At 42.2% G+C, this 14797-nt stretch overlaps 1 protein-coding gene across 2 annotated transcripts in view; it reads left to right on the top strand.

The window, feature by feature from the left end:
• The window catches only part of GPR157 (G protein-coupled receptor 157), a 43027-nt gene extending 29752 nt beyond the window's left edge, over positions 1-13275 (top strand). The window contains exons 4-5 of one of the 2 annotated variants that reach the window (XM_056542988.1): positions 6913-7104; positions 12039-13275. In XM_056542988.1, coding sequence (XP_056398963.1) covers positions 6913-7104; positions 12039-12263 — 417 coding nt within the window. In that variant the 3' untranslated portion in view covers positions 12264-13275. The remainder of the gene's footprint in view (positions 1-6912; positions 7105-12038) is intronic. The other variant, XM_056542989.1, reaches the window with a different exon arrangement.
• The last annotated feature ends 1522 nt before the right edge of the window (positions 13276-14797 follow it).

The raw sequence follows: 14797 nt of genomic DNA, 5'->3' as shown, positions 1-14797 counted from the left end.
GGGCAGGACTGCGGTCCGCCATTTGATTACCCCTGGTCTAGGTCTTATTTTCGGGGTAGGACTTATATTGCAGCCCACCCTGATAATCCTGCTAGGGCTTACTTTTCCCAAAGGATAAATGTCTGCTCCAGAATCCCTATAAATAATAGGTGACAGGATCCCTAACTATGACTTTGGATTTATAATATGGACCTGTGTGCGACCACAGCGTCAGCACCTCCTATAGCAGTGATCTCCAAACTGTGTCCCCCTAGATGTTGCAAAACTACAACTCCCAGCATGCCCGGACAGCCGTTGGCTGTCCGGGCATGCTGGGAGTTGTAGTTTTGCAACATCTAGAGTTACCATATAGTTGCAAGATGTGAAAAATGTACAGTATTATAAAAGCTTGTTTTACCTAATGGTAACACTAGGGGGCAGAAGTTAGTTATTTTTATTCCCATAGCACACTTACTGCTGTAACTACAGTATATTTGAATTGCAGTTACAATTGCCCTCAAGTACTTTTTAAATTTTAAATTAACATTGTTAATAGAAGAACACGTAGACGCTACTCGATCACTGCCCCCTATAGATATAAATCGATAACTTGCTGATTCTGCTATTTATACGGAGGCGCTAGTGCATAGGATAATCGATAAAATATTCATAGAGTTCATTAGCACTCTCGTGAATCCTTTTGATATGCATATTTTTTTTCTTCTAACAAACTCAGAATCCGGTTTCAGCTGGTGTTCAGTGTTTTACAACCAGGGTGCCTCCAGCTGTTGCAAAGCTACAATGTTGCAACAGCTGTAAGCACCCTGGTTGGAAAACACTGGTCTAGTTTAATACTGCAACACGATGGGGTAGATTTATTACTGCAAACGTGCCAGAATTCTACCATAATTTGTGTAAAAATTTTTTTTTTTTTAAACTGCCCGGCATGACACACTTACCGTATATACTCGCGTATAAGCCGAGTTTTTCTGCACAATGTTTCGTGCTTAAAATGCCCCCCCTCGGCTTATACTCGAGTGAAAAAAAATAAAATATACCGATTCATCTACGCTGCAGGGACCATCCGGCTAGTGACCCTACATTGACGCCGCCGCTTAGGGACCTTTCGTGCACAGCAGACTTCAGGGTTGTCCCTGCGCACGCACGTCCCAGCGCGTCGTCGTCAATGCAGCGTCACTAGTCGGGGGCCGGCCCGGAGTGGAGAAGAGGGCCTCCCGATGAAGATGGACGGCCCAGACTGCTCACCCTCCCCACCAAAATGTGGACGGTCCCTGCAGCTTCTAAGCAACAGGACCGAGAGAACTGGGGAGGTGAGTAGACAACGAGGGGGACCTATATGATGACGGAGGGGACGGCCTGGATGATGACAGGGGGGATATAGACTGGGGGTGATGATGACAAGGGGGGTTTGACAGGGGGTGATGATGACAGGGGGGTTGATAGGGGATGATGACGGGGGGTCTAGATGATGACGGGGGGATGATGTATTTTCCCCCCTAGGCTTATACTCGAGTCAATACATTTTCCCAGGTTTTGGGGGTGAAAGTAGGGGCCTCGGCTTATATTCGGGTTGGCTAATAAATATATATATATATATATATATATATATATATATATATATAATATTATAGTATATACAGTATATTATACGATTTAAACCCTTTTTACACATAACTTTGCTGTATTCAAAAGGGTTGTGGGTTAATATGCAACACAATGCACCAAAAAATGCGCCATAATTCTGGCACCATTAAAAAAAAAAATTATTTTATATCAACCGGCTTGAGAAAGTTAAACAGATTTGTAAATGAATTCTATTAAAAAAAAATCTTAATCCTTTCAGTACTTATGAGCTGCTGAAGTTGAGTTGTTCTTTTCTGTCCAAATACTCTCTGATGACACCTGTCTCGGGAACTGTCCAGAGTAGAAGCAAATACCCATAGCAAACCTCTTCTACTGCAGTTCCTGAGACAAGCAGAGATGTCAGCAGAGAGCACTGTTGCCAGACAGATAAGAACAACTCAACTTCAGCAGGTAATAATTATTGGAAGGATTAAGATTTTTTAATAGAAGTAATTTACAAATCTGTTTAACATTCTGGAGCCAGTTGATATATACAGCTTTGTAACCAAAATGCATGCTTTTTATAACCCTAAAGCAGCTATGTGGAACCTATATGGTACAAATACACAAGAAATAAGTTCATAAACTGATCAAAGAGAAACCATTTTGCATATAAATAGTTTAGCACCTTGTATTGCTTATCACTGTACATTTAAATGCTCTTCTCTTCAAGCTGTCTGGATCTTGTCTGTGCTCTGAGGCAGAGAATGGAGATAACCACACCTCCCACCCCCTCCCCTCAGACATTTTGGTCCTTTTTATTTATTTATTTTTTAGGACCAAAAAGTCTTGATTTTTAGGGTACATTTGCTAAATTAACAAGACAGACTCTGTCTCACATCTATAACAAACACATTTTTTAAATTAAAGGACATCTGCAGTGCTGGGCAAAAAAACTTTTTTTTACCTCATTTAATAGGTCTTTGAAAGACCTTTCCAACGATGTCTCCCCCATCAAAATTGGCCCAGTCTTTCTCCCGTTATCAGCACACGAATTACGGAGGAGAAGTGAAAATAAAACTACATCTCCCATCATGCCTTGTGCTTACTTCCTGTAAGCTGCTGCCCTCCCCCTGTTCTATCCCCCCGAGCAAATTATTATATTGTAACGCCCACATCTCCCTTCCCTATGCATACACCCTCCCCTTCTGCTCATCTCCCCCTCCCCATGCTGCCTCCTGTCCAGTGATGAAGCAGCTGCCTCCGTGCTCACTGTAGTGTGGACTCTGGAGAGGGGAGAGTGAAAGGAAAAATGGTAAAAAAAAACATAATTGTTTGTCTATAAAACTGTCCTGATAGGGGTCCCTCCATCTTTTTCACAACTACAACTCCAAGCATGCCCAGTTATTTTATATGCTGTTCGGGCATGCTGGGAATTCCAGTGGTGCCTCCAGCTGTTGCAAGACTACAAATCCCAGCATGCCCTGTCAGCTTTCTGCTGTATGTGCATGCTTGGAGTTGCAGAGGTGACTCCAGCTGTTGTAAGACTATACATCCAAGCATGCCGTGTCAGCTTTCTGCTGTTTGAGTGTATAAAGGAGTTGTAGTTCACCAACACCTCTACTGTATCAGGAGACTCCTGGGAGTTGTAGTTCACCAACACCTCTATTGTATCAGGAGACTCCTGGGAGTTGTAGTTCACCAACACCTCTATTGTATCAGGAGACTCCTGGGAGTTGTAGTTCATACACCAGTGTTTCCCAACCAGGGTGCCTCCAGATGTTGCAAAACTACTACTCCCAGCATTCCCTGGTTGGGAAACACTGGCATACACACACACATAACAGGGACTACAACTCCCAGCATGTGTCATTCAGTAGTCCCCCCCCCCAGTATGATATTTATTCCCTGTAGTCTATACACCACCAGCCCGTGCAGTGTAATATGTCTCCTTCACACACACGTCCTCCCCTCCCTGCTCTGTGGTTTGCTCTGTGTTTCCCCCATGATAACTTGAATCCTCCCGGTGATAAGTGAGGTCCTATGTAGACAGAGCAGGGGAGGGGGGAGGAGCTGTGGACGTCCTCATTCTCCCCCTGCTTCAATCTTACAGATAGGGGCGTTTCTGAGGATGAGCCTATGGCTGCCTCAGAAAGCACCCGCTCATGCATATGCATAAGCAGGGAGGACCTGACAGAGGCTAGGGGGAGCACAAACACTGCTGGGAGGAAGAGATCTCCGTCCCCAAGATGGCGGCTGCAATGTAATGAATAGGGGACGGACGCAGGACTACTGGGCTATGCTGGCAACTCTAATATCTCAGAAACGGCTGCATATAGGTAAATAGGACTAATTGACTGAATTGTATAACTTTTGTTTGGGGAACATTTGGGCAGGGATTTTTGACCACTACAGTTGTCCTTTAAGTATATTAGGAAAATGTTTATTTTTTTAAGGAAGTATTAAATGGAAAAAAAGGTGTTCCTAAGGACAGTAACGCTTTAAAGGGGTTGTGCAGTGAAAAATAACTTAGCCACAGGATAGGGAATAAGTGTCTGATCTTGGAGGGGGCCTAAACGTCCCCCGGCTCCCTGAAAGCACTGCGCGCTCTGGGGTCCACATGTGCTCAATTCATTCTGCATCTCCGGCGCTCCTACAAAAATAAATGGAGCGTGCTGTCCCCAGCATGCGCTCCTCTCATAGAGCCGGGGCTTGTTCAGGGGATTGCAGGGGTCCCAGCAGTCGGTTCCCCTGCGATCAGACACCTATCCTGTGGAAAGGGGTTAAGATACTTTTCGCTGCACAACCCCTTTAAAGAGGTACTCCGGTGGAAAACTATTTTTTTTTTAATCTACTGATGCCAGACTGTTAAACAGATTTATAAATTACTTCTATTAAAAAAATCTTAATCCTTCCAGTACTTATCAGCTGCTGTATGCTCCACAGGAAGTTGTATAGTTATTTTCCATCTGACCACAGTGCTCTCTGCTAACACCTCTGTCCATGTCAGGAACTGTTCAGAGCAGGAGAAAATCCCCATAGCAAACCTATCCTGCTCTTGACAGTTAGTGACATGGACAGAGGTGTCAGCAGAGAACACTGTGGAAAGACAGAAAAGAAATTCAAAAAGAAAAGACCTTCCTCTGTAGTGTACAGCAGCTGATAAGTACTGGAAGGATTAAGATTTTTAAATAGGGGTAATTTACAAATCTGTTTACCTTTCTGGAGCCAGTCGATCTTTTCCACCTGAGTACCCCTTTTAAAGGGGTACTCCGCCCCTAGACATCTTATCCCCTATCCAAACGATTTTGCTGTATTCAGAAAGGGTTGTGGGTTAATATACAACACTATGCACCAAAAGTGTGCCGGAATTCTGGCGGTGTTAAAGGGGTTCTCCGGCCCTAAGACGTCTTATGCCTGATCGCGTAGGGTCCCGCCGCTGGGGACCCACACAATCTTTCATGCAGCACCCCACTATCATCAGCCTCCAGAGCGAACATTGCTCTGTGTCTGATGAATCAGGTTCATGGGGCCAGAGTATTTTGAGGTCACTTCTCCGCCCCCCGTGTAACATCACGCTCCGCCCCCTTAATGCAAGCCTATGGCGGAGCCATGACATCGCGATGCTCCTGCCCCGTGATCATGATTCATCAGACCCGGAGCGATGTTCGTTTCGGAGACTAATGATAGCGGGGTGCTACATGAAAGATCTTATCTTAAGGCATCTTATCCCCTATCCTCCCTGAGGAAGCAAAAGCGAAACAGCGTAGGGTTTTGCACTCTGTCTGGGTAGGTGTGTATAGCAAATTGTCCGATGTTCATGATGTAACAGTGATTTGTGTGTGGCCTGGTTTCCTTTGACATCAGCTCCATTTATCTCCATGTTGGTCCCTTCCTACTGTCCTGTTTTCACATCTAGCTACGGACATTACTTCTTGCTATATCCCTTTGTATGTCATCACGGTATAAATTCCTATTATTTTTTTATTTTGTTGCATTCATTTTTGCACATGTATACATTTTTTCATATGGGATTGTTGTGATACCTGTATTATACATACTCTGTGCCATCTTTTTCTGTGTGCTGCTGATTAATTTTATTGATTTGTTTTATTTTTAATCATGTATTCAATAACATTTTTGTATCTTTTTCATCATTTTGGTTGTTGGGTGACAACCTATAGGTATCATTATTAGATAAGGCAGCAAGAAACCTTTCTCAGTCACAGTAGTAGTCACAGAACTGTCTCCCTGCTGCCTTAACTATTGAGTCCTAAATCTAATGAGTAGTAATACCAGCTTTACCCCGTCACATTCCTGGTCTCGTTCCTTGTTTACAGGTTATTTGGCCCTGAGTATGTCTGTCATCCAATCCCCCACACTCTGGTTTAAAGGGGTACTCCACTGCCCCAGCATCCCCCTCAATGCAAGTCTATGGGTGGGGGCGTGGCGTCATGTCAGGAGGGGCGTGGTCATGATGTCACAACCCCCCACACCCAGCGTTCGGAACACACTTGGGCAGTGGAGTATCCTTTTAATTTTCTTAGCCCAGTATAACCTTGTTTTCTTCTGTGTATTTGTTAGTGATGGTTTTTATTGGAGTTTTCTTTATGTACGGTAAATATATTTAATTCAGCCAATCTCTTACAATTCTTTCACAGACATTGACTCCTGTCTCCCTTGCTTTAGTTTTTCTTGGTTTAGCCTAACTGTACATTTTCCCTTTATAATGTTCCCATTTCTTATATACTTGCTCCAAAATGTTACACACCGCTGATGAGGAACAGCCAACATCTTGTTGTATTTCCATCTTCACAAAGTTTAACAATTCTTTCCATTGTTTTAGTTGACAATTCTTCTGGTAGGGCCATGTTTCTATCAATGTCCTACGTTTACAGCTCAGGTCTGTAAACACTTTCCCTTTTATCCGGAGGCACTTTAGCATTTTAGACTTGTACTTGTTTTTCTTTTAGAAATGCAAATTACTAGGTGGTTCCATAATTGTTTCCTGGACAATCCTTTGCCATTAATAACCATAATTTACTATCATGTGTGTTAAGGAATGTTCATCTGTTGCACATTGTTTTGTGCCCTATCTGGGGTATTTGCTATGAAAGACTTGGTGATCATCCACTAAGCATGGGGTTTCCATAACTGTTGCCAGGGGTTGTGAAACTGCTTCATTTATATCTATTGCAGTTTCATAAACCAATAAACTCGATGATTATTATGTGTCAGCCGTGTGGATAAAGAAACTTCATTAATGAGCTCATGATAGGAGTTCACGTGAACAGTGATCTTTTATGTACTGGCTGATGCCCGAATGTGACCTTTTACTTCTTCCTGCAGCATAGGGCGCTGTCCGAATACCGCCCAATCCTGTCGGCAGCTCCTGTGTACCAGCCTAGAACCATAGCAGACAAGAAGCTCATTTTCATCCCCATCATCTTCATCTTCCTTCGTGTCTGGAGCACCATACGCTTTATTTTGACTCTCTGCGAGTCTCCAGCTGTGCACAACCCCATCCTTGTCGTTTTACATGTAAGTGGTATCATATCACATTTCATATCATAAACGTGATAAAACATGGTGTTGGTGAACTACACTGGTGTTTGGCTTAGTAAATTTATTATGTCCTACGTTCCATTTGCCTCCAACATGGCTGTGGATATAGAAAATGAAATTGTACTTATGGAGTAATTGCATCTATGGCAGCTCTTATATCTGTGCAGATGTACACAGCCATTAAATTAGGGGAAGATGATAGATCATCATGAATGACCCAGTAGTATCATCCCCAACTGCACCTAGTGCTGACCTATTGCTACAGTACTGAGCCCCTAATATACGTGCACTGTAGGCAGCTGCATTTATGTAGGTTTTAGGGAGCATCTAAAGCAGCTTTCTCCCACTGTTGTGAAACTACAACCCCCATCATGCCTGCACAGCTTTTGATTGTCTGGACCTGATAGGTGTGGTACTTTTACACAGCGGGAGAGCCACAGATTGGGTAACTCTCTTCTAATGTATAAGATAACAAAAAGTGGTGGGAGGTTAGTTAAAAGAAGGTCCTTAAAAGGGAACTACTCAGCAGATTTTAGCATATATATAACGCTTGACAACATGTTATGTATGCTAAAATAGTTATCCTACCCATCCCCGAGGACATTTTTGCTCCTAGGGATGGTGAAGACATTTAGTTATTAAGGCCCCCCACGGCTGCCCATAAGAAGTCCCCTGGGCGGGAACTTCTGCTTAACAGCACCAGTCGCTCCGCCGTGGTCCTGACCCCTTGTCTTGATTGACGGCTCATGTCACCGCCCTGTTCTGTAAGCTTAGGGAGTAGAGCAATGATGCAAGCCGACATGGTGGGGCCATGGCCGAAGCAATGGGTGCTGCTGAGCATAAGTCCCCACCCAGGGGACTACTTGCGGGGTGTCCAGGGGGGGGCTTTATATCTTAACCCCTTAAGGACGCAGGACGTAAATGTGCGTCCTGGTGAGGTGGTACTTAACGCACCAGGACGTACATTTACGTCCTGTGCATAACCGCGGGCATCGGAGCGATGCCCGTGTCATGCGCGGCTGATCCCGGCTGCTGATCGCAGCCAGGGACCCGCTGGCAATGGCCGACGCCCGCGATCTCGCGAGCGTCCGCCATTAACCCCTCAGGTGCCGGGATCAATACAGATCCCGGCATCTGCGGCAGTGCGCGATTTGAATGAATGATCGGATCGCTCGCAGCGCTGCTGCGGGGATCCGATCATTCATAACGCCGCACGGAGGTCCCCTCACCTTCCTCCGTCCGGCTACCGGCGTCTCCTGCTCTGGTCTGTGATCGAGCAGACCAGAGCAGAAGATCGCCGATAACACTGATCTGTTCTATGTCCTATACATAGAACAGATCAGTATTAGCAATCATGGTATTGCTATGAATAGTCCCCTATGGGGACTATTCAAGTGTAAAAAAAATTTAAAAGTAAAAAAAAAGTGAAAAATCCCCTCCCCCAATAAAAAAGTAAAACGTCCGTTTTTTCCTATTTTACCCCCAAAAAGCGTAAAAAACATTTTTTATAGACATATTTGGTATCGCCGCGCGCGTAAATGTCCGAACTATTAAAATAAAATGTTAATGATCCCGTACGGTGAACGGAAAAAAAAAAAAAAAAAGTCCAAAATTCCTACTTTTTTAATACATTTTATTAAAAAAAAAATTATAAAAAATGTATTAAGTTTTTTATATGCAAATGTGGTATCAAAAAAAAGTACAGATCATGGCGCAAAAAATGAGCACCCATACCGCTGCTTATACGGAAAAATAAAAAAGTTAGAGGTCATCAAAATAAAGGGATTATAAACGTACTAATTTGGTTAAAAAGTTTGTGATTTTTTTTTTAAGCGCAACAATAATATAAAAGTATATAATAATGGGTATCATTTTAATCGAATTGACCCTCAGAATAAAGAACACACGTCATTTTTTACCATACATTGTACGGCGTGAAAACGAAACCTTCCAAAATTAGCAAAATTGCGTTTTTCGTTTTAATTTCCCCACAAAAATAGTGTTTTTTGGTTGCGCCATACATTTTATGATATGAGTGATGTAATTACAAAGGACAACTGGTCGCGCAAAAAACAAGCCCTCATACTAGTCTGTGGATGAAAATATAAAAGAGTTATGATTTTTAGAAGGCGAGGAGGAAAAAATGAAAACGTAAAAATTAAATTGTCTGAGTCCTTAAGGCCAAAATGGGCTGAGTCCTTAAGGGGTTCTTCACCATCCCTTGGGGCAAAAACGTCCCCGGGGATGGTAAGGATAGCGATGTTATCATATATATCATGTTATCGAGCCCTAGATATATGCTAAAATCTGCTGATTGGTTCCCTTTAAGTGGACGATTTATGCTGCCCGAATCATTTCAGCATGCAATCCTTATAAGCTCCCTTGTTACTAACTATGCTTTACTCTGTAACACTGCAGAATTTCAGAGAAATCACCATTTGAAACTGAGCCGTGGCATTGAGTGAAGTGTCCAGGAGGCGGTCCGTCTAGGTTCTCTCCACCCAGCTCTGTATGATTGATAGGTCTATCGCTACTTGGTAGAGACCGATCAATCAAGTTGAGCATAAAACATAGTTGTTAGTAACAAGGGAGCCTATTGGGTTTTCATTCTACCTGTGGTTTGGGCAGCATAAATCTTCCCATATACTCCCTTTAAACTTTTTTAATACCTCATTAGGGAATTCTTAGTTAATAAAAAAAAGGATCCCCATTCCTAATCGGTTAGCTAGCATGTGACTACTTCAAAAGAACAAACCATTGATTCAAATGGGACCTTTGCAAGTCTTTTTCATAAAGTGGCTCTGCATTAATATCTAAAATAGTCATATATTCTCTCATAGACTACAGCTTATCACTGCAGGGTCCCAGCAATGGGACATCCTGTGATGAGCTTAGGTTAGGTTCATACTACGATTGTGCCTTCCATGGCACGAATCCATTGGCAACCTGTCAATATGGGATGCCCATCTATGAGTGCCTGGAATGACACAGGGCCCACTGACTTTCATGGCCCAAGTGTAGTTAGCTAGGTTCTATGTTCATAGCATTTCCCAAAGGTATGAGTGTTTGCACTCACAAGTGCAGCACATCATGCTTTAGGGCCAAAACACGTATACGTGCCAGAAATTACCCAAGTTGACTACATTCTGGCCATTGAAGTCAATGGAGCCTGTGCATGTTTGTATATGTCAGCATCCTATTTTGTCAGGTTGCCGACATACATGTGCCATGAAAGGCACAATTGTAGCGTGAACCTGGCCTTCATTTTTGCAGAACCTACAGATAATACCTTTAAGTTAGCAGTGTCTTAAAGGGGTACTCCTCTGGAAAACATTTATTTTTAAATCAACTGGTGCCAGAAAGTTAAACAGATTTGTAAATTATTTCTATTAAAAAATCTTAATCCTTCCAGTACTTATCAGTTGCTGTTATGATCCACAGGAAGTTCTTTTCTTTTTGAATTTCCTTTCTATCTGACCACAGTGCTCTCTGCTGACACCTCTGTCCATTTTAGGAGCAAATCCCCATAGAAAACCTCTCCTGCTCTTTACAGTTCCTAAAATGGACGTCAGCAGAGAGCAAATAGAAAATAGAAAAGTACTTGGAAGGATTAAGATTTTTTAATAGAAGTAATTTACAAATCTGTTTAACTTTCTGATGTCAGTTGATTAAAATAAATAAATAAATGTTTTCCAGTGGAGTACCACTTTAAGCTAGCTAGGCATTTTACCTCTCCCAATCCTCTAAGACAGTGTTTCCCGACCAGGGTACCTCCAGCTGTTCCAGAACTACAACTTCCAGCATGACTGGCAGCCAAAGGCTGTCCGTGCATGCTGGGAGTTGTAGTTTTGCAACAACTGGAGCCACAATGGTTGGGAAACACTGCTCTAATACATAGTAGGATGCAAGAAGGCTGATGACAGAAGCCTGGTAGTGATCGGACATGTTGAAATCCAATAGTTCTCTCCTCTGACTGATCTGCTGATGGAAAAGAGTTGGAAGGCATCAGGACACATTAGGTGGCCAGTCAATCCTGCTGAAATCAGTGGGTTAGTCGGATTTGGCCAACTGAAAGAGTAACTATCCTTTTATCAAACCTCTTTCATGTCAGTGATATTAGTGATTGGTGGTGATCCTAGTGCTGAGACGTCCATCATTTTTAAATGATCTGGCAAAATCATCCACTGTGCTGTTTCGTATCCACTCGGCAATGGTCGTCTCTCCTTCGAAAGCCAAGTGTATGGTGAATGAGAAATCTATCGCACTTTCTAAAAAAAATAAAAATAAATCATGACTCCTCTGCTGGAGTGCTTCTGCCTATTCGTTCAAATAATCAGAAGGAGGTGCTGGCACCCCACTAATCAAAACTTTTGACACCAGAAGTTTGTTATAAGGATGCCTTTAAATGGGCATTGTCAGATCCAAAAACTTCCTACTGTATATGTTGTTACTGATGAAAATTAAAAACCTTTTGTAATGTGGTTGTTTAAAAAATTATGAGCCTTTAATAAAGAAAATGGCCCCTAAATATTCCACCACTGCGGGTCCCTTGACCTACTAGGAAACTAACCAGTCCTGCAGCACCATCAGGCTTGTCCATGAGTCATAGACAAGAGATGACTCATGGACAAGACTGCATGAGCAGACACACCAATCACCTCCCACCATCAAAAGGAGGGACACGCCCCCTTCACCTGAGAGGATTCCTAACACTGTAAGCTAATAAAAAGCTGTATTTTTATAATAAATATGGGTGATAGAGGCATAAAAATTAGATGTACATGGTCAAGATTAGATACTGAGTAACATATTAATAATTTTTTTTTGTTAGAGATTGGTTCGTGGATTTATTGGATGTTAGGTTATAATTTTTCATACATTTACATACCATTTTTTCTTTTTATCACCAGGGAATTGGGAATAGTTTCCAGGGAGGAGCGAATTGCATCATGTTTGTTCTATGCACTCGTGTCATCAGAACGCGTCTACTGACATCACTAAGATGCTGCTGCAAGTCTACTGGGACAAGTGACTACAGAGAAAGTGCCGCGTCTGAGGGATACCCGTCTGGCTATGGCTCAACAGGAGAAGCACGAGACAGCCAGAAGTGGTCTCCTCACCTTCCCAGCACTTGATCCTGCTATAGTGCCCATTATCCGCCCAGTCAGAGAGTCTTTGGAAATCCTATACGTCTTCCCCTTAGGCTGCTGTTAGTGAAGATAGATTTTACCTCTTTTACTGGTGTAAGATTGAGTCAGGATTTGCGGTGCATGTGGCGCTTTAGTATCCCTGTTTGAATGTACAGGGCTCTCCTTACATAGAGGTTATTTTCTCTGTTGAATGATTTAATGATGCGCACTTTATGAACATATTTTTCTGAGTTTACAATGTGTGGGGTTAGACAAATCCCAGTAGCCAGGTCGCCAATGCACCACTATTTGGTTGTTTACTGTGGATGTCTATTTAACATCTACTTGCCCGGCCACTGAACAAGTCAGATTGGCTCCTGATATAGTCCTGCCTGTGTACACCGCTGTTATGGACACTCCACTAGTTGGCTTAAGAGTGATTTACCAAAATGGTGCCAAACACATTGATGACCTGTATACAAAGACTACATTTACATGCCAGCCTTTAGCTGTCTTTAGGAAAGCTAGTACTGTACATGATTTTTTATCACTTATAGTATTTACATTACCTATGAAGGGCTTTTTACTCTCTCCCACAAGTGACCTTTAAAGTCTTCCATACCTCTATCATATGCTCAGGCTCCAGTGAGTATTACCAGTAATATTGCTTTTTGCCTTCCTATCATGGTTTGGGTTGTAGGTTTTCAGTGTTTGTGATGGAGAACTATAATGCAGTGTTCCCTAACCTGTGGCTCTCCAGCTGTTGCACAACTAAATTCCCCATCATGCATAACAGGGGTTGTAGTTGTGCAACAGCTGTAGGTCCTCAAGTAGTGGAGCACTTCTGTTGTGTATGTGTCTCCATGCCACAACTTATTTTTCATTACATTTAGGGTATGTTCATTCGGCAGAATTTCCGCAATTCCGCAGAAATTCCGTTCAGCAAAGCTTGCCGAATGGAATTGTGGAACTTCTTTGTTCTCAAAACCCATAGGGGGAGATTTATCAAAACCTGCGAAGAGGAAATGTTGACCAGTTGCCCATAGCAACCAATCAGATCGCTTCTTATATTTTTAAAAAGGCCTCTGAATAATAAAAGAAGCGATCTGATTGGTTGCTATGGGCAACTGGCCAACTTTTCCTCTTCACAGGTTTTGACAAATCTCCCCCATAATGCTGCTAAAACTCATGTCCCATTGATTTCAATGGTATTCCGCCATTCTGCAAAATACAACACTAGTCTTATATTTTTGCGGAATGGCCGCGGTGGAAATTCTGCTGCCTGAATGGGACTGTGGAATCGTAATAAAATGAATAGACATTAAATTATGGCGGAATTCCACACGGAAATTCCACCAACCCTCAAAGTAAAGCCAAGTCCTGTTTACTCTGATCTATGCAACCTTTTTTCACAGGGGGATAGATTTTTCTAGCACCTCTTTTCTTAGTCCTAAGGCAATGACACTAGTGTTCATTTTGTATTATGGACATGCTGGTAATACTAGAAACTGCAGACATCACAGTGTCTTTAAAGGGGTACTCCCGTGGAAAACTTTTTTTTTTTTTTTAATCAACTGGTGCCAGAAAGTTAAACAGATTTGTAAATCTCTTCTATTAAAAAAAATCTTAATCCTTCTAGTACTTTTTAGGGGCTGTATACTAAAGAGAAATCCAAAAAAGAAATGCATTTCCTCTGATGTCATGACCACAGTGCTCTCTGCTGACCTCTTCTGTCCATTTTAGGAACTGTCCAGAGCAGCATATGTTTGCTATGGGGATTTTCTCCTACTCTGGACAGTTCCTAAAATGGACAGCAGAGGTCAGCAGAGAGCACTGTGGTGATGACATCAGCGGAAATGCATTTCTTTTTTGGATTTCTCTTTAGTATACAGCTCCTAAAAAGTACTGGAAGGATTAAGATTTTTTAATAGAATTGATTTACAAATCTGTTTAACTTTCTGGCACCAGTTGATTTAAAAAAAGAAAAAATGTTTTCCCTGGGAGTACCCCTTTAAACTATTTATTTCATGTTTGAGCGGTCTTGTAACTGTATTCCCCCATCCTAGGAGATCTGACTAATTGTTAGGTTATTCTCACCTTTTAAGATGTGGTTTTGAATGCTATGTTCATTGATTACACCAGTGTTTCCCAACCAGCGTGCCTCCAGCTGTTGCAAAGCTACAACTCCCAGCATGCCCGGACAGCCAATGGCTGTCCGGGCATGCTAGGAGTTGTAGTTTTGCAACCGCTGGAGGAATGTTGTTTGGGAGCCAGTGTTAGGTTATATATATATATATATATATATATATATATATATATATATATATATATATAATAACCTATCTCTGATCCAGTGTTTACCAAATGGTACTGTCATAGGGGAGTCATCTAAAATAAACACAACTTTGTAAATAGTCTTGGTTGAAAAATATCCAGCTATTTCTTTACTATAGCTACCGTGCAGATCTATGTGTTTTCATTGTAACAGAATACACATAAACCTTAAGGCAGTGTTTTCCAATCATTGTGTCTCCAGCTGT

This window comes from Hyla sarda, chromosome 10 (assembly GCF_029499605.1).
Source record: "Hyla sarda isolate aHylSar1 chromosome 10, aHylSar1.hap1, whole genome shotgun sequence".
Classification (NCBI taxonomy): domain Eukaryota; kingdom Metazoa; phylum Chordata; class Amphibia; order Anura; family Hylidae; genus Hyla; species Hyla sarda.
This window is presented reverse-complemented; position numbering and strand designations above follow the sequence as displayed.